Below are 27,562 nucleotides of genomic sequence, written 5' to 3'. Positions count from 1 at the left end.
CGTTGTTTTTAAAGTTTGGAGGTTGAACAAAATGCTTATTTTAACTTGGAAGAAAAATATGCTAATTTTGTGGCCAAATAGGGAAATCCTAACATGAATTTCATTTTCACACTACACTGCTCAGTTATAACCTGTAGTTTTACATGTTAATTCACCAACGCTGAGCTTACAAATTAGAAAACCATTGTCTTTTAGCACCAAATCTAATGATACCACTGCTGAGGTGTTATTAGACAGTAAGCACAGAGCCGTTAACTGACTGCCTGATCTCCTGACTCAGTATATCTCTCCATAATGACTGCATTCATGAAATCAGATAGGGTATGGTTTATTGTTCCACAGGAAATGGTCACACACATATCTAACCCTCCGTGCTATAATCTTTTGAAGTTTACTATCACACAGGCTCTTAGTCAACACATGAAGAGCTTCTTGTGTCCTTACTTCACCTCTGAGGCTGGACAGAAAATAAACAGCAGCACCAGTAGACTCTTTACACCTTCAGTAGATAGAAACATCACAAGTCAATGACATGCACTTTCTTATTGGACAAAGACGAACAGAGTCCTACAATGCTTTACTGGGAAACCCAACACTGTCCTACTATATATAGTGGGGCTTTTCACACTGTGTGCGTGACTGCTTGTGTCAAGTCACATGATTCAAGATATATGGGTGGACACACACACACACACACACACACACTCTTCACTCACATACAGAAGCACATGCACAGTGGCTGAGGGTGTGGAGGTGGTGAGGGAATGCGAGGAGGTTTATTGAGTTGACTGTGACGTGTAGCGTCCCGTGACCTGACTCCCATTTGCTCTGTCTCCCCATGCGTCTCGCCCTCTGTCTCAGTCTAAACCACATGCTAATCAGCTTTCTGTGCTCTGTGTTTGATCTCTGATGGGCTGTTTTCTGATGCATCCCGTTGAATAGATAATCATTGTTTAAGTGACCACTATCAACAACTTCTTTGTGTTTACCTCTGTCAGCAACCCTACCTACCCCAACTGGATGCATGCTACCAACAGACACAACTTTGTTAAAAGCACAAAAAAAATCCCACAACAAAATAAAGCCAGTCTTTCAGTTTCATCACTTTGTTCTTTATCACACCAACAACGGACACATAAGACCCATTAAGTACATATACAAGTACAAAGAGAGGGTAAAATACAAAAGTCAAAGTCTCAGCAGGAGAAGAGGAAGGCAATGAATTAGTGACCAAGTAAAGGGATCATGTGACCAAACAGTTAGGTAGTAACTGCAGCTCAAACACACCAAACCTTAAAAATGAAGCCCTGTAACATCTCTCATAGTAACACATGTTCTTACAAGAATGACTTTGTGTTTTCTGCACGTTCTTATATCTGATTGTTCGTTGTTTTTAGACCTGTCCTCCAGCACATCACCGAAATGAAACAAAAAGCATGGGGTTAAAGTGCTGACTCAGAGCTGTAGGAGTGTTTGAGGGTTGTTCCCATCCAAACCAGCTGACCAGAATAGGAACTGAAGCGCTTTTTATACACACTCCCTTCAATTTTATGACTATGCAGGTCATCCTAAGCATAGCAGGTTTTAAGGGCCAGAAAAGTTCATTTTTCTTGCCTGGCCAAGTCAGTCACCTGACCACATTCTGTCAGCTGACCACAGCCCAAATGATCATGTGTTTCATTTGTTGAGGACCAGACCAAAGGCAAAAAGACCCCAAAACAAACAAGGCACGAAGATGCCAACAATGGAAGTGTCTGTTGAAGTCTGTGGTTTGTAGACAGAAAAAGAAAGTCACTGACTTCAAAGAATTTGCAACCAAATATTAAATACGATGTTTGACCCAAAATGCTCGACACAAAGTACACTTCCTTGGTTTCCAGAACTTTCAGCCACATGTTGTGGACTTCAGTATCAGTAATCTTTGGAGACCAAAGTATGAACTTTTGGTCGCTTGATTTTAAAGAAAACATTAAGATAATGTAAGTGGACCTAATGTTAAGAATTTATTTTGACAACTTTCTCTGTCTCTAAGGTGAACACTGAATCTACAAGGTCAAAGTTTATCTTACTTAGTCAAATTATTTTTGATCCACAAAATATCAGGGCTGCCGCCACACTAGCAGCTCTGTGAGGCTGTTCTTGGTGCATTGGGCTAAAAGCCAACAAGAAAATGCTAACACGTTCACAATGACAATGCTAACATGTTGATGTTTAGCAGGTATCATTTTTGCCACACTCATCATCTTAGTTTAATGTCTTAGCATGCTAATAAAAAAAAAAGGGAAAAAAGAAGTCACCAGTCAGCTTTTTATCCTCAAAGTTACTCTTTTCAAATCCCAAATTCTACAGTATCCAAAAAAATAAATGTTAAAAAACAATATTAAAATGTCCAAAAAGCTAAATCATAGTTGTAGCAGTGACACCATTATATTCTGTTCACTCGCTCACATAAAGAAGAATGGAAATTGTATAGAAAGCAGATTGTTAAAGATGATTCATGTTCCAGGAGGCACATAGTATTAGTATGAAGCAAGTCATTTGGCAATTGGCCAGTTGGTGGTTTGATTTCTTCATGACCAGGACACTGAAGCCCAGATGTTCCCGAAGAGCTGGTCAGTGGTTTAATTGGTGAATGTGTGTTAATGTGTGCTCACGGCTGAATGTGAGGGATTGTAATGTGTTCTGAGATACATGTACTCTCACTATAAAGGCACAAGATAGATCCGTTATCCGTTTATCATTCACCACGAATTCAGTCTTTTTATTTTGTCCACAAACCCCTGCACCAATGTGACTGCTGACTGCTGAGATGATGGATGAAGATGTTGTCAACAAAGTCTGCGGTGTTAAAACAGCACGATGACAAGTTACACTGACAAAACAATTTCAGCCTTTTCAACAGTACAGAAGAAACAAACATTATTTTCTCAAATTAATGTTTTGGTTTTCTATAAACTCTATTAAAAGCGAAGCACAGTGTTTTTTTTTCAACTTTTAACACACACACACTAGTGAATAGTCTGTGTGTGCGTCTCTATGGACATCTCACTCTGCGGCTGCCTGTCAATCACAAAAGCTAAGTGAGCGCATTTGAACCCAGCAACATCAAAGCTGCTTCATTTTATCATTCAGGTTGACTTTGGCTTCTCCACCCCCACCCCCACCCAGACGTTCCTCTGTCTGTGGGTCGGCCCTGGAGCTGAGTCCTAACAAAGTGTCTCAGTTCACTGCTCAGGTTCAAGTAAGGACTTTCTTCTTCTCATGTATGGGGCCTCAGCCTGGTCCAACAGTGTGTAACTGAACCATTGTATCTGGACAGGGTTTGTTACACAGTATGTACAGTACGGCAGGCTCTGCCTATCTGGGGTCAAGTGTTGTCTTGTAGCACGGTGGATACACCTGGAGTCCTAACGGATCAGGGGTGTGCTTCGTTTCTGTAGATGAGCCGGTTTGGCAGGTATAGGAGGTTTGGTGTAGGCAGGTGTTGTGCTGTGAAGATCATCTGTGAAGGCCTTCCTGAGCTGCGCTACGCGACCTCTGTATTCTGACTTTTTCTGCTCACCACACACAATCTCTGAAAAGGAAAGAACGAAGTCAATTTTTTACTAGTGAAGAAAAAAAGGACAAATTTTAAAGCACGCAATGTATTTTTCAGATAACTCCATGGGTTTTTTTAAAACCTTCAACTGAAGTAGGACATTTAATCTTTCAGTTTAAACTTGCTAAATTTGGATGTATATAGTACACAGCAGGTAGACTTATACATGATGAAAGTATGTACCTAAGTACAATTCTGAACTTCTTGAACTTGTGTTTTTCCATTTTTTTGCTGATTTGCACTTCCTTCTGCATAAATAATACATTTACTACTGTTTGTGCATACTGTTTTCTGCCTTCTATCTTTGTTTGTTTTTCCATGTCTTATTTTGTGTGTACTAGATGTTCTTAATGTATAAAGTATTCTAGTTTTTAAAGTTACCTATACATTCAGTGCCTCTGTTCTTATAGTTCTGCTGCTGTGACACTTCCGTTTCCTTGCATGGGATCTGTAATGTTGATAGTACCTTATCTTATCCTTTCTTTTGAAAAATGTTTTGTTTCTCTTGGCTTATATTTGCAGTGTGCACTGTGTTTCTACCTTTTACAGATTTCTATTAGAATCAGGACTTTCATATTTTAATGCAAAAAGACTTAAATCAGGTTTCTCTCCACCTCTTCTATCCTCTCTTGTTTTCTCACCTCTGTCTTGCGGGTCGGCTCTCTCTGTGTCTGACAGCTGGGCTTTGAGCGGCGGCCGGTTGCCATGGCTACTGAGATGGGGCCTATAGAGAGGAGCCCAGTCGCTGAGATTGTCTGAGCTGCTGCCTGATTCACTGTCGCTGTCCTCCGCGGGGTCCTTCAGGTCGTCATCAGCGCTGCAGGAGTCCATGTCCTCCTCAGACGACTGGTCGTTCGGTGAAGCTGGGTAATCCTGAATGTAAGTGGGGCACAATTTGTTGGTAAGACTCTAATACACAGGTCATTTCACTGTCCCAACTTCAGACCCACAAACAAACACATGAACTCACGCTAACATCTGTGAGGGGCAGCTGGATCTCTTCTTTAAAGCCAAGCTCTCGGGCCTCTCTTCCTGGCAGCAAGTCCACTGTCTGGATGCCATTCATATTATCACTGTGGAGTCTGGAAGACAAAGACCTCCATTTTTAGTCCCACAGACACGGAGCCACCCCAACCTTTGAATCAATCCTCCAGTTAAATATATTCTATAATCAAATTGGGACGAGGAGACGGCAGGCTGACTGAAACTCTTCAGTTCACTGTTTATCTTATCAAAGCCAATCAGAGTTATGTAATCTGTCGAGCTGTCTGAGGGCTTCATCAAGGCAACAGAAACCTGTGGATGTTAAATATGTGTTGCTTCAGAAACATGTTGCAGATGAACTGATCGGACAAAGCAGAATGGACATCAGTCCATCACTAAAAAAAAAATGCGCTCTTATAAAATATCTTTTTATATCATGTTAAAAATACACAGAAATACAATGAAAATAAACTTTATTTATTTTCTGTGTGCAAAACATTCACTCTTTGAATTTGTTTGGTTCGGCCAGAGCTGCATACACAGTGGAAGGGATTTACTCTGGACCATGTTGATTCATTCAAATTCTTTTGGGAAAATTATTTTACAGATTAAACCACATGAACGACCCTGTTTTTTTTTCTATGAAAAATTAAAAGGACACAGTGGAGGTGTTTCCAGTATCTAATGTTATGTACATTTTGTTAAATCATTAGCAGTCTCTTTTATTTTCTTTACCTTGTTTTTTTTAAATGGTGACACATACTGTCGTCACAGAGTCTACTTTTAAACTCCTTTATCTTTAAGTCTAAACCAAAAACACCCAAAGTGTCAGTCAGTCAGCGACACCGTGTAAAATTTTGCTTTGATTTTTGTGTCTACCTGTTGCTCATGAGGCTCTGCAGGAGTTTGGAGGACCTGAATTCGTCCACCTCTCCGATTACGCTGACGCTCACATCTCCGTCCCGACCGAGCAGCCACTTCACGTGTTTACTGGAGGCTGGAGGGGAAAAAGAAAAGAAAGAACACAATGGGTAAGTTCATGGTCAGAGTCTGGTGGCAGAGAATGGCAAATAAATTGTTATGCTGGCTTTTATCCAGAAGGTGGTGCTGTCTTATAAGTATTAGGCTTGGGAAATCCCACACAATGGCAGTGGACTTTGTCCTCTATTCCTGTTAAACTCTTTTCCATGTGCCCTCTTTCTCTCCCACTCTTTTTCACCAGTCCTTTGTCCTTTCAACATCTTTTTCCTCTCTTTTCATTGTGTGCCACTGCAAAACATTATTCATGGCAGAACTCTGTTAAAGCGTGTTGAAAGAATTTGAAATCATTACAAAAGGGGAAAAGTAGTAAACAAAAAACAGTAACAACCTTTTTTAACAAAAAAATGTATCAAGCCAACATCAATTTATATTTTCTAATTTTTAATTAATCATAAATTAATACATTCTCTAATAATCCTGTATATCTTTTTTGTTAGCTAATCTTCCAAAATAAATTCCAAACACAACACACTTTTGTTCCATTACATTTCCATCCGGGAATAAAAGAAGTTATTCTTAGTTGTTATCTCATCGTGACACATTAGGCAAAAATAAACCCTGCTCCCCAATGTGTGATGAGAAGTGTTTTCCATGACAGTACAGTACCTGATAAAGGTGAAACACCTGCCATGACATCACCAGTTGGGGCGTGGCTTCAAAATTTAGCTATGCATCAGCGTTCTTTTTTTTTTTTTTTTTGCCAACTGTAATTCAGTGTAGATTCACCCTTTGAAAGCTACGTTAGACCTAAAGAACAGACACTTTGAGAGGCGACTGAAACAATCACCTCCTCACTGTGAACTGACTTCACAAATATCTCAGAAACCCAACAACAAAGGCAGCTCTGTCTCTTGTTCATATTTTGGAGAATGACTTGCGTTTGTGCGCTGCCGCACAGCACATAAGGGAACACTGTGTGGCCGTCTCACTGTGACGTCACCTGACAAAAGACCATTTCTGACATAAGTCACTGTCTGTCAACACACCTTTATGTTCACACAGTCACCTCACTGAGTTATAACTGTGATAACCAGACGTACTAGCTGTTTCTGTCACTGAACTGAGGCGTCTCTTATTATTACCACCACACCTACAAATTAAATACTGGGAATCTTCGTTGCCACGTGTTTAAGTGTGTATTTGTGTGAGAATCATATATCTGTGTGCACACATAAGGACTGCTTTTCCTAACAACAGGACAGTGAACAAAGAAAGACGCCTAACTGGATGTTGTGTAACAAAAACACACAGACAACACACACTCAGTCGCCTCTCAGGTGACACAGCAGAGATTGGGTAAACAAAGGCGGTAACTTAATATGTGGTTTAAAGCGTGGCTGCGCCTGTAGAACGAATCGACCAGCGGTGATAGAAGCTGTCTGTCACACACACTCACACAGTATTACACACACACACAATCTCATTGTGCAGGTGAACCAGTGGAGGAGATAGGGTCTCAGTGAGTCAGGTTAACACCGTAAATGGAGGACGGGTGGATGAAATGAGTAAGACAGAAAGGTGGAGCAGAGGGAGTCATGGGCTACTGACAGAGCACTGAGAAGGCCCTGGACCATATTTGTTTGGGTGTAATCCAAACACATTAATGAGATTGGTAACCAGAGGAGGTGTTACTACACCGCTTGTGTATCTGTGTTTCATTACTCATGTGCACTCAGTGTTTGCAAGATTTCTGCTCAACATTAATTAGTTATAGGAAGGGCCTGATGATGACCGGCTGTATGAAACTAAGCTAAAGGAAAAGTAGAACTCTGCATGTGGACTTTTTAAAAATGTGTGTGGTAACTGTGTGTGGACTAAACACAGCTGTAAACACAGATTTTTCACGTACTGAGGCCGTACATCAACATTGAACTCATGTGTCATTGTGAGCTGTGTCACTGTTACCGTCAAAATAAATGCCTCATTTCCCAGAACCCTTGTTCCTTCCTGCTACAAAAACACGTGTCTGTGTCGGTCTGTGTTTTTCTTTTTTGCTTTACTGGAAATCAAACTCGGTCTCTAGTGTAATGGAGTGAGACTTAATTGTTCTATGTAGCGGTGCATCTTGCCAGTTTAACCAGTTCAAACTCTACCTTTCTTTGGCCTGTTGTTGTTGTTGTCTCCTCCTTCCCTCGCCTCCCTCTCCTCCCTCTCTCTCCAGCGGCGCACCTGCTCCTCTCTCATCTTCAGGAACAGGATCCTCTTCTGCTCCTCACTGAGGGCCTCCAGCACGTCCGGCTCCACCCACATATCCTCGAGGATTTTAGCCAGCATCCTGCCTCTGTTCCCCCGTTGCCCGAGATGTCCGTGAGTCCCTCTGTCTCTCTATCCAGTGGGTCTTGTTTCAGTGGTGGAGTGTGATCGCTCCCGTTTTTTTCTTGCTCCACTCAGAGTCAGGTTCCCTTTTCTGTGAAGGATGTGGGATCAGGTACAGTCTGGTAACTGCTGGAGGTCAACGTAGTGTCCTTCCTCTGTGCAGCAGGAGTGTCTCGGGCTCTCTGGAGGTAAAGGTGCAGTGTGTCCAGATCAACTGGGCTCTGAAGGTTGCTGCTGTAATTTTTAGTGAGAGAGAGAGAGAGAGGGGGGGGGGGGGGGGGAGAGGGGGAGAGAGGGAGAGATTATATCTACTGTATTGTTTTGTTCCCCTCCATTCAATCCTGTTCTGGCTGGCAGAACACAATAGGCCCAAAGCAAATAAGGCAAAATGCCAACCGTAATGTGTGTGTGTGTGTGTGTGTGTGTGTATGCAGTGTTTACTCTGTATACAGTAGGCAGCGAGAACGCCGCTGTGCTTTCAAACACTGAAAGGCAAACGGGCAGGTTCAGTATGTCAACACACATGCACACATATAGACACACATAGTTCTGTCCAATATCTGCATCAGCAGTAGCTTTTTCTGTCTCTATTTCTTAGACACAAACATACAAACACCAGCTCTGACTGTTTTTAGCACCTTATCAGCACACGTGACTCTGATAGCCATCAGGAGCCTGTCCAGTTACTTAGAACTCACTCAGGAAGTCCTCAAGAGCAAAATCCCAGAAAACGGCCCTCACCTGAAACTGTGTGTAAACAGGCTGTATAAAAGCAGCCGCCGCCTTGTACACACTGGGGAGAGATTTGAAACAGTGAACTGCTGAGCGACAGCCAATCGGCTTTGTGTCTGTGATAACGGTTGACCAATCTCTGCTTGAGGGCAGCGTACTGTTCCAGTAAAGCATAACACGTTGACAGAGGTGAAACATCAGCTTTAAAGTTAATGTTTTAGGTGCGGCCATATGTCCCCACAGACGAACCACAGAGACACACTAAACCTGACAGCTGATGTCAGACTGAATTCAAATTGGTGAAAATATTAGAAATACATATTATAAGGATACTTTACAATGAATTATGCTGTTGTATTAAAAACACAGCAGCTCCTAAATCTCTAAAACAGAGACAAGATAAAATGGCAAGTTTTCAGTTCACTGTTTCTAACCTACTTCTAATAGTAAAACTAGCCAAACACTAAGCTGTAGTTTGAATTCATTTAGATTTTAAAAATATACACAGCTTAATTTTCTTATTTGTCTTAGAACCAGTGTCCATTCATCTGTCAACTGAGCTGAACTTGTCTGAAGATGGAAGGAGAAGCGTCTTTTATTCCTTCTTTCATTATGCAGAAGCTGTGAAGCCCTTTGAGCGTCTGTGATTGAGAGCATTACAAATAAACTGGACCTGACAAGATTTGCTAGAAAACAACCTTCTCTGTGGCAAATTGCTCAAGCTTTCTATACAACAACAGTCTCAAATCTGCATCACAGCTCGGCTAATTAACTGTACACTGTTAGAACTCGGGCACAGACACACAAAAGAATTATTCAAATCCAGACTTAAACATGGAAAACTTATCAGAGAGAATAACAACCCGCACACGCACACTTCAGAAAATCAACATCGCACAAGGACAAAATTAACATATAGCAGATCAATGCACTACGATTCCGTTATTCTCACACACACACACACGTGTAAAGGCAAAGTATCCAGCTGTGGCTCTGTGCCAACATGCAAATAAGTCCGGGATTTGCCTCTTTCCTCCGCTCACATGCAGAGAAAAGAAAGAAAAGCAGCGAGTGGAGGGGAAAGGTATGTGCACGGCATACTGAGAGAAAAGTCTGAAAAGTCCCTCAGTCTGAGAAAACACTGGTCATTTCACAGCGACAGAGGAGAGTGCGAGAGATAAATGGACCTAGACAGGCCGTAGAATGGCAAACGCAACAAAGGACAGACAGACAGAAGGAAGGAAGAGGAGGGAAAGTGGACTTACTCAGCGGCTGCCAGCCGGTTGCATCTCCCTGCACTGGTCTGGAGTTTCTGTTCTTCTGTGAGTGTGGTGTGATGAGTGTGTGACGTGAGAGAGTGTGAGAGTGTGCCTTTGTGTGGGATCAGATCAGCCGTCAGCAGCAGTGGTATGCAGGCTCAGCTCTGCTCTGTTGTATTTGTACTGAATGGGAGTAGGACGGACTGACGGATCACAGCATTTTTTTTTCCTCCCCTCCTTCCTCCTTCCCTTTCCTCCTCCTCCTCTTCTGTCCTTGTCTCCTTTTCCCCTGTTTACATTCCTGCAATGCCACAAAGACACAAAATAACTAATATCATAATCATAACTAGTAAGAATATTTCCCTATGCATATCCAAACTCTGTCTTTTGTATAAATAATTTCATATCTTAATCTTTCTAATCTGCTCCCTTGTGACATTTCACTACATTCAAGGACACAAGGAATTTAATTTCCCCTGACAGGCTCTGTAACCTTTCCATATGTAGCAGCATGGGAAATGGGAGTGAATCTTTTCTGTGTCTACCGTTTTAATTTTATCTGACTGACAGCCTCTGAGAAGCTGTGTTTACCCCCTCCTCTTTCTTTTGCTTCCTCTAGGAAGTCCTGCTGGCTTTTGTATGAAGCCATTAATCACAACTCCACATGTGCAGGATGAAACCTGGATATTTATTTCACAGGAGTTTTCCGTCAACAGGTTGTTGACACACTCATCATGCCAGCAGTCATTGTTTAGTGCTGGCTCCGCCTCATGGTGCCAGATCAGATGAGTCCAGTTGGATGGTGTAAATGTCAACCATGTGCCTCTGAGTAATTATGGCTAATAATATCATACAAGTGTATTCAGTTCATATGAGGATGACTAACCTGTCTCCTGATTTTACTGGCCTGTCTGGGTTTATGTGGGTGTGACCTACAGGGAGTGTTTACAGTAAATAAAATCTCGCTGTAAATGTTAGTTGCGCTTCATTCACTTGTATTTTCTGTTATTCTGGTTTAGTAGGTACTTGATATTTGCAGCACACAACAAGCGAAGGTAACAAATAAGACTATGGACCTTCAGCTGAGCAGCTAGCACTGTGGCCAAGTGACAGCCACACAACATGAGGATGGTAAACGACAAAACATAATGTAATAGTAGCACCAGTATAAAAGACGGTAATAATTTTGTTTTACAGATCTGTAATTTATAATTAATTTATAATTATTATTATTTTCCATATTTGCTGAATCATATGCTTACCTGTAGACAAATTACAGTCGACCTTATGTCCACTGTGACTAAAAGACTCTTGGTTAGGCTGCGCTATTTTCTCTATAAGCACAACTAAGTTACAGAGTTGTTTTTCTTTTAGGAAACTTCCTCGTATATTGTGCAGAGATTATGGACCAGTAACAGTATTACCGAGTAATTATATCAGCAAACTGACTTAGTCATGTCTGATAATGCTACAAGCTTGCGCAGCACGGTGGTGCAGTGGTTAGCACTGTCGCCTCACAGCAAGAGAGTTCCAGGTTCGAACCCCCTGGGCTCTTCTGTGTGGAGTTTTCATGTTCTCCCTGTGCCTGCGTGGGTTCTCTCCGGGTACTCCGGCTTCCTCCCACAATCCCAAAAACATGGGTTAGGTTAATTGGCTACTCTAAATTGTGTGAGTGGTTGTCTGTCTTTGTGTGTCAGCCCTGCGATTGACTGGTGACCAGTCCAGGGTGTACCTCACCCATAGTCAGCTGGGATAGGCTCCAGCTCCCACGCAACCCTGACAAGCTTGCAGTTTATTCCCGAACAAATAAAACATTTCATTTCTAAAAGTGTATAAAAACATAATTAACACGTTTGTATAAATAGTCATTTCAATGACAATCTCTTCCTCTAAATCACAGCTTCATCACTGTTATGTTAGTTATGATCCTGTGAGCACCAGATCAAATCAAAATGATAAAATTTTTAAAAAATCATATTTAGTAAGTATATTTACATTTTGAGATGCATAAGAGGGAGTAGGAATCAATTCATTATTTTATTTAGTAATTCATTGTCTTAAGATAAAAAAAAAAAAAAACCAAAACATGAAACGTTCAGACTCATGTTTTTTCTCAGTAGGAATGAAAACGACCATCTATCATCAGTTCAGTCAAATTTACCCTGAACTCCAGCTACACTCAGCATTACGCAAAATGAAACCACAGCTATAATCATCTGGGTTTCCACCAAAACCAGTGTTGCAGTGATACCAGATATCGGTTTGTTTGTCTCTCTGTTTGTCACTGGTATCAGGTTAGAAAGCTCAAGGTCTGCACCCACAGACCCATGAATACACACAGCTAAGATGAACTCCAGACTTAAAACAGACTCAATTTAAGTTCTAAAAGTAACATCTAACCTCAGGTCCGAATTTAAAGTTAATGTGCACCTTACTAGACCTAATTCTAACAGTAACTCCTGGTGTAACCGGGGTCATTTCTGTTTGGGAATAACCCAGATTTACAGTACGCTGGTAAAAGTGAGGACTTTTTGTTATATTCACTTACTCTTTCCTTATTGTAAAAGTATCCTGAGGAAATTTGATCCTCAAAAAGATAAAAGGAAGAGGATGCAAACGTAAGCAAACACACAATCTCTGTTCTTTCTCTGGGGTCAGAGTCAGGTCTGCCAGGGCAAAACAAAACAGTGATCTTCATATGGCGGGAAAGGTGGGTTAGCTATCTGGATATTTGTGTGTGTGTCTGCATGTTATTACTTCATTGTGCACATAGCGGATGTGGTCACAGTTTGTACATTTAATCTCTTTCTAATCAACCTGAGGCCACACCTTTCAAATTCCAATGTAGCCTTTAACAGGAATTATATAGTAACAGGAAATATTTTTCCACTGGCAGCAAATGATTTGTCCATGTCACGTTCTTACCTTTGTATTTCCTTTTCAGGACACACCTTGGGAAAGCCCCAAAGACTCTAACCAACGCTTTATCACCGCATCACCACATCTGAATCCACGTGCTGAGGATTAGACATGAGGTGACTATGCATGAACAGCATCCTCTGCTGGAGAAAGATAAAACATCAAGGGAATAGCACAGGAAGGGATTCCCACGTTTTTAATGTAAAAAAACCTGGTTAGGCATCGACATAAAATGGTATTTATGGTCATACTACAAAAATAAATATGTTTTATTTACTTATTATCAGTATTCAAACAGTTGTAAACAATTTTGAACAATTTAAAGTCAGGATATCAGTTCTTATAAACGGTCTCAATTAACACATCTTATAATTGAAAGTACAGTTTAACCAAAGGTGTTGATTAAATTAATAAAAACCATTGAATAGAAGCAATGAATTCTCTGTATGTACAAAAGTCTAATATTTACCTCATTGTTACATTTGTATTAGATTGCATGTGAAATCTAATTATTATAATAATTTGTGTTGTTTCTGCTGTAATGAAGAGACAACCCTAAAAAAATTTAGTCTGAAAGATGATTGAAAGGAAATCTGAGAGTTTGGTGGTGCAGTGAATGTCACTGGGCCAGAGGCCCCAAATATTCAGTGTATGGACATTATGACCTTGTGGTACTTTGATTGACTGATTAATATAAACTAAAATGGTGGCTGTGGAAGTTTTGTAGTGGGTCCCTGTGAGATCATCATCTTGAATTGTCCAGTGGCAGTGAAAGTGTTGATTTTAAGAATGTGAATGTGTTTGGCTCAAAAACGAATAAATCCACAGGACTTGAAGCATGAGACAGTTTGGTAGGGTCCTGTGGTCCAGTCCAGCTAAATGTTATATACAGTGGAAAATGTCCAATGAGGGATTTAGGGATGAAAACATGTAAGTGTTTCTCACTCCTCTGCACCAGAGAGACCAACCAGCTTTGTTATACAGAATGCAATGGTGAATGTCAAAGGGATCTCCGGTAATGAATCTGAGGGCAGAACGATAAACTGTGTCTGGGGGTTTGAGAGTGGAAACAACACCATGACTGTAGATCATATCACCATAATCCAGGACTGAAAGAAAGACTGCCTCAACCATCCTCTTCCTAAAATTCAAAGACAAGCTGGGTCTGTTTCTGTACAAAAACTTTTTTTTTACCGCAGTTTAGTGATGAGATTTTCAATATGATGTTTAACCGTGCAGGATTCACGAAGCCAAATACTTAGATATTTACACTCAGTGACTCTCTCAGTATTCAGTGAGGATAAAATCAATATCTCTCTTAAAATCAATATCTCTTGATCTACAAAAAAAGCATGAACTTTGTTTAGTTTGCATTAAGTACCAGTTCAAGGTTGGCAAGTGCACTTTGAAGAGCAGTAAAAGGTTGGTTCTCAACCGAGTCAGCAGAACAATAAAGAACAGTGTCCTCTCAGTCAAAGGGCCCAGAACTGATCATTGTGAAACACCTTTCCAGGTAAAAACTCTGATTGGATATTTCTGACTTTGACGCTGAAATCTTTCAGAAATTTGATTTTGAAAACTGCATTAAAAGCTTTTGTTAAGTTACTGAAAACCACAGCACAGTGCTTCCTTTTGTCCATACAAGAAACAAACTGTTTACAAGAGATGGTACTATGTATAGGTCTGAAACCAGACTGTGGAGGAATATTTTGAGAGAAACACTTTGAGCTTGTTATTTCCCAGTGATTACCAGATATTTGACAGACAGGAAAGTTTAGATATTGGTCAATAATTAGGTTACCCAGGCCGTGCTCACGAGTCAGTTTTCAGAGGAGTCACCAATAATACACTGTCAACAACATTCTTCATGACCTTTGACCTCTAAAATCGAACTTGCATCGTAAGACAGAAAAAGAGAAGAGACTGCCAATAAGTCTCTGTTCTCTGCGGAGACTAAATTTGCATAATCTGTCTTGTTGCAGTGTCAACATTCATCTTTTAAAGTTTTATCTAAAATACAAAGTTAAAGAATTTCAACACATCTCAAATGACATTAACAGCTGTGGATGCCAATTTTCTCATTCAACCTCAACATTATACTTCCCATCATACTATTGTTGGCCTGATTCAGCAACATGGTCAGGCAAATTGTCCATGGCAAAACTGTTGGTATTCCAACATGTTCTCCACTCAACCGCCCCATGTTTAATGCATCGACTCCACTGACATGGAGTCTGCTCTGTGAAGAGGATGTGCATTAGCGTGGATTCACACGAGAGATGCATGTGGTTAAACAGACCACAAAGAAGTATTACTGCAGTCCCCAAAGTAATTGAACGGGCAGAACAAGCTGTGCTGGATGGTTGGTGTAACACGCTACCATGATATCGTTTGTTGGCTATTTTAGCATGATTTGCATAACAAATTTGAAAGAGTTTACAGTTGACTCTAACATCATTATTCCACATAGGCTGTCATAATTAGACACGTACAGCAATAGAAGATGTTGTTCTAACATTCTTGCATCTAATCAAAATATGTTTTACTGTAATCAGGATTTATTATGGTTGGATATTATCAAGACAGCTGCCTGCACTGCCTAAGGCTTGAGTATTTGACTATTAGCCAGTAGCAGTGCCCGGCAGGCCAGAGTTTGTACAGTTGTGTGTAAATGAAGAACACATGCAGAATATATGAATACTGGCTGAGACCATCTTTCTGAAATATGAAGTGATGGGAAAACACTCATGGATTTCATTTTGGCACCTATGTACACACCACACACAATCGTATTTATACAGGAGCTGCTTCTGTTTCATGATTTTATTCACTTATTTTCTGAGTGTGATCTTAAATTTTAAGCAACTTTGAATAAGTGAGATGAAACTTGTATGTTGTTTTCTTTTTGGAAAAACCTCACAGTATACTTCTTGAATATTAGGCAATTTGACTGTGAGTTGGTTCACATACTGTAATGTCATCCTTCATCAGGGGAAAACACTCACATAGATTCACCAGTGGAACAGGAGACTGACTCCTTCTGGGTGTCAACGTGCTGCCTTCCTGCAGCTTTTCAACTGCCTTGTGATTTCAGGGACATTTGGACTTCCATATTTTTTTTCTGTATTTACAACTTGGCATAGAGGGGCCAAGTGGGGCATTGTTGCTGTGGTGACCAGTCTGTCTGTTGACCTGGCTGCCCAGCAGACTCACAGTTGACACACACATACGTACACACAACCAGAGAGTGTCTCTAACACACATGGCACATTCTGTCACCATGTTGGCAAGGTCGCCAGTGTTTTCCTTTTTTTGTCTGTCTGGCTGTCTTTCTCTCTCTCTCTCACACACACACACATGCACACACGTGATCACAAATAACAACAGAATGGGCTTCTCCATAAATGTGCGCAAGTATGTGTCTACACTTTTTTTTTTCTTGTTTCTCTGGGGAAATTTTGTGGAATCTGGTGACAATCAATTCTTCATTGTCAATTTCATTTCATATAGATAGACACACACACACACACACAGTATCTTTTCTGTTACCTCCATTTTTCAGCTCAGCGTTAAGGACCAGTGGTCACAGGTGGAAGTGACTGATGCTCATATGAAGACCCTCCCCCACTGTATTTGCCTCTGTCACGTGGAGGGATGTGTGTCATTGTAACCCGCTTTTTCATGCCTGTGGATATAATGACCCAGATGAGAGCCACACACACACACACTGACACATTTTCACACACACACAAGTGCTGACATGTCTTGTCCCCCTCCTCTCCAGTGGTAATGAATGCTGATGAGGTAGTCAAGGGAATCACTGGAGTCCAGCACAAAGCCGTGCAGCCCAATAATGATGTCCAGCGTGAAGGTAGGAGTGATTCTTTTCTTTGCTTTTTACTGAATCTGTTACATTCAGGCGAGACCAGACACAGATAAATGATGTAGAACAAGGTTGTTATGGTACTGATGATGCCCCAGTGCTAAAATGTGTGTCTCATGGTGCTCAGCCTTTCCCAAATCTAATAAATTAACAGAATACACATTAGAAGGAGCAGATAAGGAGCAACATTATCATTCATTTGGAGTTGTGTTTCTGGTCACTTGGCAAATGTAGGACACATACTTACTCACCTTTTAGTTCTGTTTTGCTCCAGCAAATCCTGAAAGAAATATATATTTCTATGGATGCTAAATGCTCCACTCTGGTCACCATATCCAAATAGTAACGTTGTGGTCCAGAAAACTAAAACAATCATTGAAAGATAAGATATAGTATAAAAAATATTGATTATACTGGATTTAAGTTTAAGTCAACTTGAAGACAAGCTATTTTTCTCCAGTCCGTCCAAACATCTCTGCTGGATATTGCTCTTAATACATAGCATAGGCAGAAAACAAGTTTGCCGGGACTCCTACTTACTTTCTTTAAACATTGCACTGTAAACATCTCTTATCATTCCTGCAAAACGGGATTTTTAAATGATTTATTCAGTTTTATTGAATAAACAGTTTATAAGAAGCTTCTCAAATGTTGTGGGAGGTTTGGTTTGAGATCAGTGAAACAGCTGGTAAAGATTCTGAAGCGACTCTTCCCGTTTATGTTCACACACACACACACACACACACACACACACACACACACACACACACACACACACACACACACACACACACATGAATTAAATATCAAAAATCAGAGATGCACACATGCTTTTACACTCTAAAGCACATTCTGCTGTGAACTTCTCTGATCAAAATCAAAGGACCACATCATGTGCACAAACATTCTGCAGTGTGTGTCTGTGGTATATGTATGTGGGCCTGCAATGCCCCCTGCTTGTGTGTGTGTGTGTGTGTCCCAGCTGTCTCATAGAGCTCCCTGTTGTTTGCCCTGGTGTGGAAGACCGAGCCAACGCTGTAAACTCTGTGGATCGATGCTCGTTTGGAGGATTTCTCTATATAATTTCACCTCAGTCAGCAGCACTGCCTCCTCTTTTTGTGTGTGTGTGTTTGTACGTGCACGCTTGGGTGCATCAATGCATTTCCTTGTGTGTGCACATTTGTATCTCTATCTTCATATTGAGCTGAATGTGTGAGCATGTGCAGAGGAATGCTGCAGGAGGCTTTGGTGTGTGTGTGTGTATGTGTGTTTGTGGAGGCGAACATGTATGTGTGCACTTCTGTCACCTACGCACAAACACACACTCACAGAGTCTGAGGCTGAAGACAAACACCATCACTCTGTCTAGCACCTCCCCCTTGCTTTGATTACACTCACAATGTTATTACTTGAGCACACCAATATCAGCATATTGATTTATTTTCCCCTCTACCTGCTTTCATTTCATATGCTAATGCACAGTCACACACACACACATACACACACTCACTTCTCAAGCCATTACACGTTACTCGTGGTTGCACATTAAAACACACACATACACACACAGATAAATGTGTGCATCATTGCACACGTACGTACGCATATTCTGACACCACAGCCGTGCACATTAACATACTTATGCGCACCATCAGAGGAGACCACCCACCCAAACAGACCAAAATGCAAGCTGTTAGCTTTTCTCCTCACCAGTTTCCTCCCCCCCTCCCATTGTCACATCAGGGATTTCCAGTGTTCCCAACACGTTGCCGCCATCATGGCCCTGCAGCTGTCACTTAGCTGCAGACACACCTCTTCATTTCTCTATCCATCCATCGCTCTGCTTCTCATGGGACACGGAGGAGGGACAGAAGAGGGAGCAATGAGTGCGTGTGTGTGTGTTTGTGTGTGTGTGTGTGTGTGTGTGTGTGTGTGTGTGTGTGTGTGTGTGTGTGTGTGTGTGTGTGTGTGTGTGTGTGTGTGTGGCTACAGAGGGGGAAGGGAGTTGGGCAGGTTAATGAATTAGTAATTAGGATTGACATTGCGTCTGCAGTGGGTTTCCCCCAAACTATTTCCACCACTCTCTCTGGTCATCTGTGCATCCTCTGAACTCTCTTTGTCATCTTCAACCCTCTGCTCCCCCCTTCTTCCCTTCCCCTCCCCATCTCTCTCCTTGCATAACCCCCCTCTACCTGCCTAGCTGTGGGCCTCGCCTCACTAACCTTCTCCTCCCCTTGTCTTCAAACACAAACCAGCCTCTTTTGTTCTGTCCACATCATCTTGCTTTATGAATCTCTCTCTTCCTCTTAATTCCCCTTCTTCCCTTTTCCTCTTCTCTCCTTATCTCTTTTCAGCCACTCCCCCCCTTCCTCTGTCTCCTTCTAATGTGGTATTGATCACTGGAGATCACTGGATTGGAGGCTGAGGTTCTCAGTCCATGCAGATGTTAAATTAAAGCTTGGAACTGTTATACGTTTAAATGGCTGTGTTCAAGATCCCTGAAGAAAACATTGTAAAATTTTGGCAGTGGACAGGGCAGAGCCATATGTGTGACTGTATACTGCTGCTGTTGTTCTTCTCATGACCTTGAGGTGTACCATTAAGAAGGTATTCTCAAAGCACTGTAGTGCACTGTTTTACAGACAATACAAATGGTTGAAACTGGTTCTTGGGTTGATTTTACTGGTTTACACATGGAAGGTGAGCGAGGGTGAAAGAGCAGGTTGAAGAGGGGTGAAAAATGGGTGGTGGGCATGTGTTCGTACAATAGCAGAAATGTCCTCTGTGCTTTGTCAAGGTCACAGTGGACAGAAGCTAATTTACAGTCTTTGCTGGCAGAGAACATGAACTGCTCATCCGTCAGTAAAGTCAAGGATTTTAACATTTCATATTATCTTCTACCCTTTGACAGACTAAACATTGTGCCATCATCACAAGCTTAGGGCAGACATTATTGTCTTTTCAACCCCACAATCAGAGATTTCAAACCAATACTTGTCTATCACAGTGTTTTTATCTTTCTAGTACTTAAGCAAGCAGCAGTTCCTTAGTTTGACAGAGAGACAAGCAGGCAGAAACACATATACTGTGCATATGAATATAGGCACACAAAAGCATGTACAGTCTATTAATAGCATGGCAAAGTTTGTTTCAGTTTTTTTTTTTTAAATGTCAGCTAATACTGAAAGCTATTCATCTTTGTCCTCCAGCCTACATTACTGATTGTCTTCTTAACAGTGGTTTAATTAGTGGTATTTCTCTTTTGGATAGGCTGTAATTATAGTCCTGCCACAAAGGAATAAGTATTGACAGTCTCCTCCAGACTGACTAGCACCTTTTTAGAAAAGAGGAACTGACAAAGATCAGCAGAAAATACAGAGTGTCCTCTGTGGTCAGAGGCGACAACTCTTCAATTGCTTGCAAATAACAATATCCTCAGAAACAAACTTTTTGTGAAACAGTTGTGTCATCAGTATATTTTATGTCAGTATATTTCTTGTTTTGCTATCCCAGCCAGCAATCACTGCCTATAGCAGTGACTTTCATTCCTAGAACATCAGTATTAAAAGTGGATGGCAACCAGCAGGTCAAAGGTCAAGGCAATGTGCTGTGATAATACAATGTAGAATTTAAATTAAATCTAAGCCCCCATATCTGAAACTGCTTCCATCATAACTGCCATCATATTGTAAGTTAAGTTTGTTACAGCTTTTGAGCATGAAGCATGAACTCTCCTTTATGTCCAGTTAGCTTTGGCTTCATTTAACTGTTTTATAGAGCATAGTTGACTACTAGTCTATACAAGCAGGATATTGACTGTTTCATGGATCATTTTTTCCCTTTGCACACATCTGCACATTTGCAAATTCCTCTCTAAACCAAACTACAGCATGACCAATCCAGAATATGACAGCTGCAGGACTTTAGACCTTGGACAGCACTATTTGACTGTCTGTAAATCATCTGCATGCTGTGTTTTTCTGGTCTTCCCCCCAACAAGACATGTTCCCAATGCTGGTATCTGGTGAAAAAATATTGGCTAAACCTAGCTGTCTGAGGACAAACTGGAACCCTCCCCAGGTGATGTCTGTTTCCCTGGACCTCGGTCTGGGAAACACAGCACAGTCTGCATCAGTTCCTCTGATAAACTTAAAGAATAAGTGGTTTTAAAGATATTCTAATGCTCACAATCAGTGGTCAGAGAGGAGACGGACTTGTGTCAACACAACTGTCAGTGCTAATCTTCACTGCAGGCTACAGTGTCTGATATCAACAGGCCCTCGAGACACGTCCTGCTCACACCGCGCGCTAACCACGGGAGAGTGATGGTGCTCCCAAGCGGTCCGAGGAGCGGAATTACGATTTCTCAGCTGCCAGTCAAACACACAGAGGCTCCACAGAGAGGAGGAGACGGGGAGGACGCCCCCGTTCATCCATCCATTCATCAGTCCGCTCAGTAATCGCTCTCCGCCGCCTGGACCTCCCGCGTGCCCCTACCAGCCTGCGCGGAGGCGCGAGACTACACCACGAGCTTCGGTCGGTCGGCGGCGGCAGCTAACAACGGTCGCACGCGCATGCCGGTGAGAGGGGACGATCAGCGTGGAGAGGGAGAAAAAAGAAGCCCGTCTGTCACTGTTATTCCCCGGTGTGTATGTGGAGAGACAGAGGGGGAGACAGGACCACCGCCGCTGCAAAACTCCGCTTTTCATCCCCTGACTGAAGCATTTCACTGGTGAGTGAAAGAAACGCTACGTTAATTTTTTTAGCACACACGTTTAAAGTGTTACCATTTTAAGCTAGGGGGGCTGTGTTAACGCTGAAAAACGTCCGTTTAACCGTCAATCTTAACGAAACCCATGCTCGGATATCATGTATTTTAGTTTATTGGCGAGGCGAGCAAAAGCTTTTCTCATGGAGGCTGCGCTGAGGTTCCGCGTCCTGTTTTTCTTGCTAATCTGTCACCAAAAAAATGCACACACAGCCTGCAGCCTACTCACACCGGCAGGCTTTAGGACAGCAGTGTTTGTGGAGCTAATATAGGCTCACAGATATGCACCGTGCGGGCCGTGGGATTTTATGGAGGTGTGTGTGTCTGTGTGTGTGTGTGTGTGTGTGTGTGTGTGTGTTTTTCTCTCTCTCCTTCCGTCCCCCGAGAAGAGGAAGAGAAAAGCGGTTCCTTTACGCTTTTAGGAGGACAAGTCGATCTTGAAACGCGACCAAGGTCTATTTTGGAGGAAAAGAAAGACACCGGCCTCAATTGAGCTTGAACCGTGTCTCCCAGCCATCCTGTTGTCATGGTTACTGGCTCGAGGAGGCTGGGAGAACATGGCTGTCTCGCGCTGTGCTCTCTCACTCTCCCCCCTCATTCTCTCTTTTACACACACACACACACACACACACATAGACTAGAGAGAGACAGGAGAGAGAGAGACAATAAGCCCTGTCTATCTACTGTTTATTTATGTCTTTCTAAGTGTATTGAGAGACACTCTGGAAAGAGAAGTAGGCACATAGTAACCTTTTTAAGGGTGTCCTATGTACATTTCTGAGCCAAATAATACTCTAAGTCCCTGGGAATTACTTACTGATAGCACATACCATAAACAGCATTAAGATCACTATATACCCAGCATGGATTACCACACACACAATCTAAGCCCATGTATACAAGAATATTATAGAAGTATCGTGATTTTCTGGCAGTGAAATACAGAGCTTCGGGTCGAGACTTATCTGTTTCGGGATGTGGGTGGCTTCTTTAAAACAGGTGTTTGATAGCAGCTTATTTTTCATCCCGAAAGCAAAGTCATTATTATCTTAATTATAGACATTTACATGTCTAGTCTAGATCCATTGTAATTCATTCCCCCAATACAAGTGTGTGCTGTCCCAGGCAAAAGTGCAGCTCTCTCTCCAATATGCTCAAATTGAACTCAAGGTGTCAGACATCCAGACACACCAGCAGCAGATCCAGACCAAACTGTCTATCTCTTTCTCTTTTTTTTTTATCCCTTTAGTGACTTTATTAGCAGTGCTGCTGATGTAGAAGGACAGTACCAAAACCATTTGGGATGCAGCATTTTTAAAATCCAATGAAAACCATTGTACACATTCAAATTATCCTGAAAAATTATGTTAATTGTATTACAGACATGTGACACACATTAATATTTAATTTAAATTGACACTGAAGTTTCAAAATGTATATGACGTGCAGTTTTGCAAATCATTCGGAGGCCAGACAGGGTATGTTATGTTTGTCTGAGTGTGTCATAATGTAAGACTTTGCATGACAAAATGAAAGTGCCCCAGGAAATATCTCAAAACAAGATAAATCACCACATTACTACGAGCATGTATTTAGATGTAAGCGTTTAGAGTGACAAAATGAGAACGGACGGTTGACCTTGACAGCATAGAAGTGACATATTGGGGTGATTTGGCGGAGCTGGCTGATTGTTGCGCTCCAGTAGGCTGGTGTGGCTAGTTGGAGGCTCTGTGGTCATGCTGGTGTGACTTGTAGGCTGACAGGCTAGGCTAGGAAAACACCCTGGACTTCTTCCAAGTCCATATTTCCCTGCTTTCCTGTCTCAGGCTAACAACCAGGAAATGATTGTTCTTCCTCTCTGTCTGCATCTGTGCTTGTAACACAACAGCATTTTTGTAAGGTGATTCTATATCTGCACTGTGTGTGTGTGTGTGTGTGTGTGTGTGTGTGTGTGTGTGTGTGTGTGTGTGTGTATGGGCTGCAGTGCCAGTGCTGCACTCAGCCCTCATATTATGAACAGGGTCAGTAGGTCATTTCTAGTATGAGATTGCAGTGTCTCTCTGATGGACAGAAGAGCAGAGGAGGGATGAAGAGATGAGATTTTCTTCTGTGTCCTTAGTATGCAGATCTGATTATCTTCCATCAGTGTTCAGCTGATACCTTCATAAATGAATTTCGATTGCTAATGAGCAATTTATGAAAAGTATTTAGAGCATTGTCCAGCTGGCTTCAGTGGTTAAGGTGTCTGTTAGGATATCTTTGGTGAGGTATGAAACCTATTCGCAGCTCCATCATTTCTCCTCTTTCTCTGCTGTAGATTTTCTAATGTAGTAAAATAGTCTCAAAAAATAAATCGACAAAATAAGAGAGAGTATGTGATAATTTAGTCATTTACTTTACTAGAAGATGAGACGATCAACTCTATGTCAGGGATTGCAGTGAAGCACCAACGCTACGTCCTTCACACCACTTGTCAATACTGTGGTGGTGCCTTTCAGTAAGAAACCCTCACGGTGGCACACAGCACAAACAAAAGAGCTGCGCAGATGTGTCTGTATAAAATGAATGCGGGCAGCACTACAAACATAATGAGGTCAGACAAGTTAAAGTGGTCAATTGGCTGCCTGTTCCACCACTTAAACCCAGTAAAAGATGGTGCAGTGATGCCCCAGTAGAGTAGTGTTGTCAAAAAGATTTACTAGCAAGACAGAGTAATAGATAGATAGATAGATAGATAGATAGAGATTAAGGATTAAGGAGATTAAGGCTTTACAGTGCAGAACATGAGTCTCTATAATATAATGTTAAGGCTCTAATTTAATAATTTCATATCGCGATACTGAAAGTCATGTCATATTGTTTCAGAAAAACTGCAGCCTGATTTTCCTTGCTATTGTGTAGCTTTGTCATTTGTTAAACTCTCGGGAATCCTGGGTAATCCTCTCCACTGCACCGTCTTACATTCAGTCACTGCCAATAACATCTGGCCTTGGTGCGACTCCACTTGAACAGGAAAGGTGTTGTTGTTGCTGTTATATCTTTATGTATTAAATGTGTAAAGGAAAACTCCACTGATTTACACATAAAGGTCAGTTTACAAGTCGAGTAATATTCAACTATTCAGCCTGTGAAAACAGCTGTATACTGTGTTCTGTGATTCTGGAGTAGCTGTGTTTAGTCTGAGAAAATAACCCTGATGAAGTCACCAGGAACTGGACAGTGTAAATTCTTAAAAGGTAAAAAAAAACCTGCATTACAAGCTGTGGAGTTTGGAAGGCATGGACTTTAAACTGGCAGGTAGGGTCTAACACTGCTGAACGCAGATGGAAGAAAAGCAAACTTCCTGTTATTCCAACTCAGGAGAGTTCATGCATTATTCCAAGCTGGTTACCCCCACTGCTAGTTTTGTTTTCATATCATATTAATAGCCCAAATCAGCTCCTTCTGCTGTGTTACGTATTTGGAGCAGCTTGTGAAAACAGACACAAACTAACAGCGTATAGCTTCCTTTAAATTAGCTGAACCAAGTGAGTGAGACATCTCTGCTGGTATCTCTGACTCAGAATTATAACTAGGATGCTGACATGGACGTCTTTTCCAACTTGGCCGCCCCATATTATCATTTGAATTAATATACAAAATTGGTTGCATTATAGGAAATGTAGGAGCAAGTATTTTTTAAGCTTAACAGGGATAAGAAGTCAGGATATCTTGGCCTCAGCTACTTTGATTGTCGTAGCTGAATTGCTGAACTTTAACAATTGGACATAGCAACGTTACCTGTTTGGCTGCATGTAATAGTTCAAACCAACTCACACAATTTGAATTTGAATCATACTAAACGTGAGCAGCTGGATGGACGTCCTATTCTCGCTCTGAAGAAGTGTTTTCCCTTATTTTCGAAGCTTCCAGTCTGATCACCTCAGCTGTGTTTCTTTGGCATCTCTGCTGCCTGTAGAGACCAGTCGTGCTTATCGCTGGAGATTCCCAGTGGACTGCGGCTCTGTGTCTCAGTGATCAATAAATTACACCACGATGCGTGTCTTTGTGTGTTCTTTGCACTGTGTATTTGTGTGTGTATCAGTGTGTGTCTGAGTTAGACAGAAAGACAGGCAGTAAGCTGGAGAGAGATATAAAAGGCACCGGAGACAGAGAAGAGCTATTTAATGGTGACTTGGCCTTTCATCCAATGTCATCCTTGCTGGATTGGTGGTTTATATCCCTGGGTGGGCATGATTTCCAATATATGTGTGTGTGTGTTTGTGTTTGTGTGTTCTGCACATGATTGGCAGATGGTCCGATCACCATTAAAGGAAATTGATAAGGCTTAAGAGCCCCAGCGTTCTGCTGACAAAAGTAGAATGCAATAAGTCTCTCCTGATAGCCACTGTATACATAGGGACACAAAGACTCAGAGACACACACGCGCACACACACACACACACACACCCCATCTCTATCATTGGCTGTGTTTTCTCCAATCATCCATGTGGGGTGTCTGAGCACATCTGCTCTCTCTCCTCAGCAGTCGCATCCACAGAGCTGCTCACTTCTACAGTCTTCTTTTTTTTTTCTGCTGGCTAAGACCCATTTACCTCAGTTACTGCAAAATGAGAGGCTGAGACAGAGAAAAGAGAGAGAGCAGAGTTAGACTGTGAAATAGCAGACAACATAATGTAGAACAGATGAAGAGGAGAGAGTGGGAGAAAAACAGGACACTGGAGACAGAGAGAGGGAGAGAGAGAGAATTCCCACTTTTCGTGTCTGGTTTCATAACCGTTCACTGTTTCCATTTATGGAGATGTGTCACTGTTTTGTTCGTGCGCGTGTGCGTGTATTTGCCTGCGTGTTAATATGTGCAAATGCATCTTTGTGTAATCGCATAAATGGATGCAAATTGTGCTTGTTTGCATATGTCTAGTACATGTGCGTCAATACGAGCTGCCATAGGCTCAGGTGGAAATGTGTTTCAGATATTCAGCTCCTGAGTTTAGGATTATTAGAGCTGATCCTAACACCAGTATGATTCATGCATAAACATCTTTCAGATTGATTACCAGTTCCTGAGTTGCACCTTTAATTTAGTGTCATCCTGCAGTTAATAAATCATATATATGTGATCCACTCTGTGAGGTGCCATGTAACTGATGTCTCTACAGATGGAATACACAAAAACAAAATTCCTAGTGACTAATAGATAATTACAGTGATTCCCATGCTTCTTCCTTCAAAAAAAAAAAAAAAAAAAAAAGAGAAACAAGGAGTTGGCCAATCGTGGATCATGGATTTAGAAAGAATTTATTGAGGGATCAGTCAAAGCGTCCTTTGGGATCATCACACTCTCAACAGCAGCCAGAGTGAGACGGATTAGAGGCACAAGCCCTGATGTTGTTCTGTATTTTTAAAACTTTACTTGTATTGTGAAGAACAGTGACTGAAGACAGTTTTCACTTATTCAGTCAAGGTGTTTGCTGGCTTATTCTTGCCTTTGTTATTGTCGGCTTTACAATATCATTTTCCCACAGGGACTGAGGCTGGGAACTCAACAGTACCATTGCATCTGGTTGACAACATAAAGTCCTAAAAAAGGGAAAGATCCTCTGTAATTAGGAGACAAGTTTGAAATAAAGAGGCAATTTGTCTGATTTTTTGGGTTCTGCATAATTTGCATCATCCTCTGATGAAACATTTAGTTGGCCTGTGGTGTCCTCCTGCTCGGGGGCTAAGTCAAAGCACTTGCAACATCATAGATAAAAATCTGGCTCACATCCTATCTTGCCACAAATCTTTGCTCTCTTCACCATGATCCTGGTTTTTCTGCACAGTTTGATCTCTAAATAAAGCAGAAACCCTGAGAAACCTCTGAGTTTTGTGGGCGGGATTCAGGCGTGTTCATTTCAGCCTAACTAGGTCCTTACCTGCATCTGCATGCCATCGGAAAAGCTTTGAATCCCAGTAAATATTTTACTGCAGTTGTGCTGTAAGGCCCCTGCCGCGGATGATTCAGCAGAGCAGAGCTCTAGTGTGTCTAAGGACATTGTTTGGATCCGGCAGACAGGGCT

At 41.7% G+C, this 27,562-nt stretch overlaps 2 protein-coding genes across 6 annotated transcripts in view; one reads left to right on the top strand and one right to left on the bottom strand.

Moving 5' to 3' along the window:
- Nucleotides 1-1,096: 1,096 nt before the first annotated feature.
- On the bottom strand, nt 1,097-10,097 carry zgc:92242 (uncharacterized protein LOC436899 homolog). Of its 3 annotated transcripts, none has more exons than XM_041047621.1 (6): nt 9,937-10,097; nt 7,717-8,173; nt 5,462-5,579; nt 4,575-4,680; nt 4,240-4,471; nt 1,097-3,574 (listed from the first exon to the last, which is right to left on the bottom strand). In XM_041047621.1, exons 2-6 carry the CDS (start codon nt 7,895-7,897, stop codon nt 3,408-3,410), a joined length of 804 nt encoding a protein of 267 aa, XP_040903555.1. In that variant the 5' UTR covers nt 7,898-8,173; nt 9,937-10,097; the 3' UTR covers nt 1,097-3,407. The 3 variants fall into 3 exon arrangements, with proteins under 3 accessions (XP_040903555.1, XP_040903553.1, XP_040903554.1); XM_041047619.1 differs by having other exon boundaries at nt 4,569-4,680; nt 9,937-10,093; XM_041047620.1 differs by having other exon boundaries at nt 4,569-4,680; nt 7,717-8,170; nt 9,937-10,093.
- Nucleotides 10,098-20,814: 10,717 nt separating this feature from the next.
- The window catches only part of psd2 (pleckstrin and Sec7 domain containing 2), a 34,854-nt gene continuing 28,106 nt past the window's right edge, over nt 20,815-27,562 (top strand). For all 3 annotated transcript variants that reach the window (XM_041047617.1, XM_041047615.1, XM_041047618.1), the window contains exon 1: nt 20,815-21,464. The gene's annotated coding sequence lies outside the window, so the exon portion shown is untranslated. The remainder of the gene's footprint in view (nt 21,465-27,562) is intronic.

This window comes from Toxotes jaculatrix, chromosome 10 (assembly GCF_017976425.1).
Source record: "Toxotes jaculatrix isolate fToxJac2 chromosome 10, fToxJac2.pri, whole genome shotgun sequence".
Taxonomy (NCBI): domain Eukaryota; kingdom Metazoa; phylum Chordata; class Actinopteri; family Toxotidae; genus Toxotes; species Toxotes jaculatrix.
Note: the sequence above shows the minus strand (reverse complement) of the source record. Positions and strands in the feature narration are given on the sequence as shown.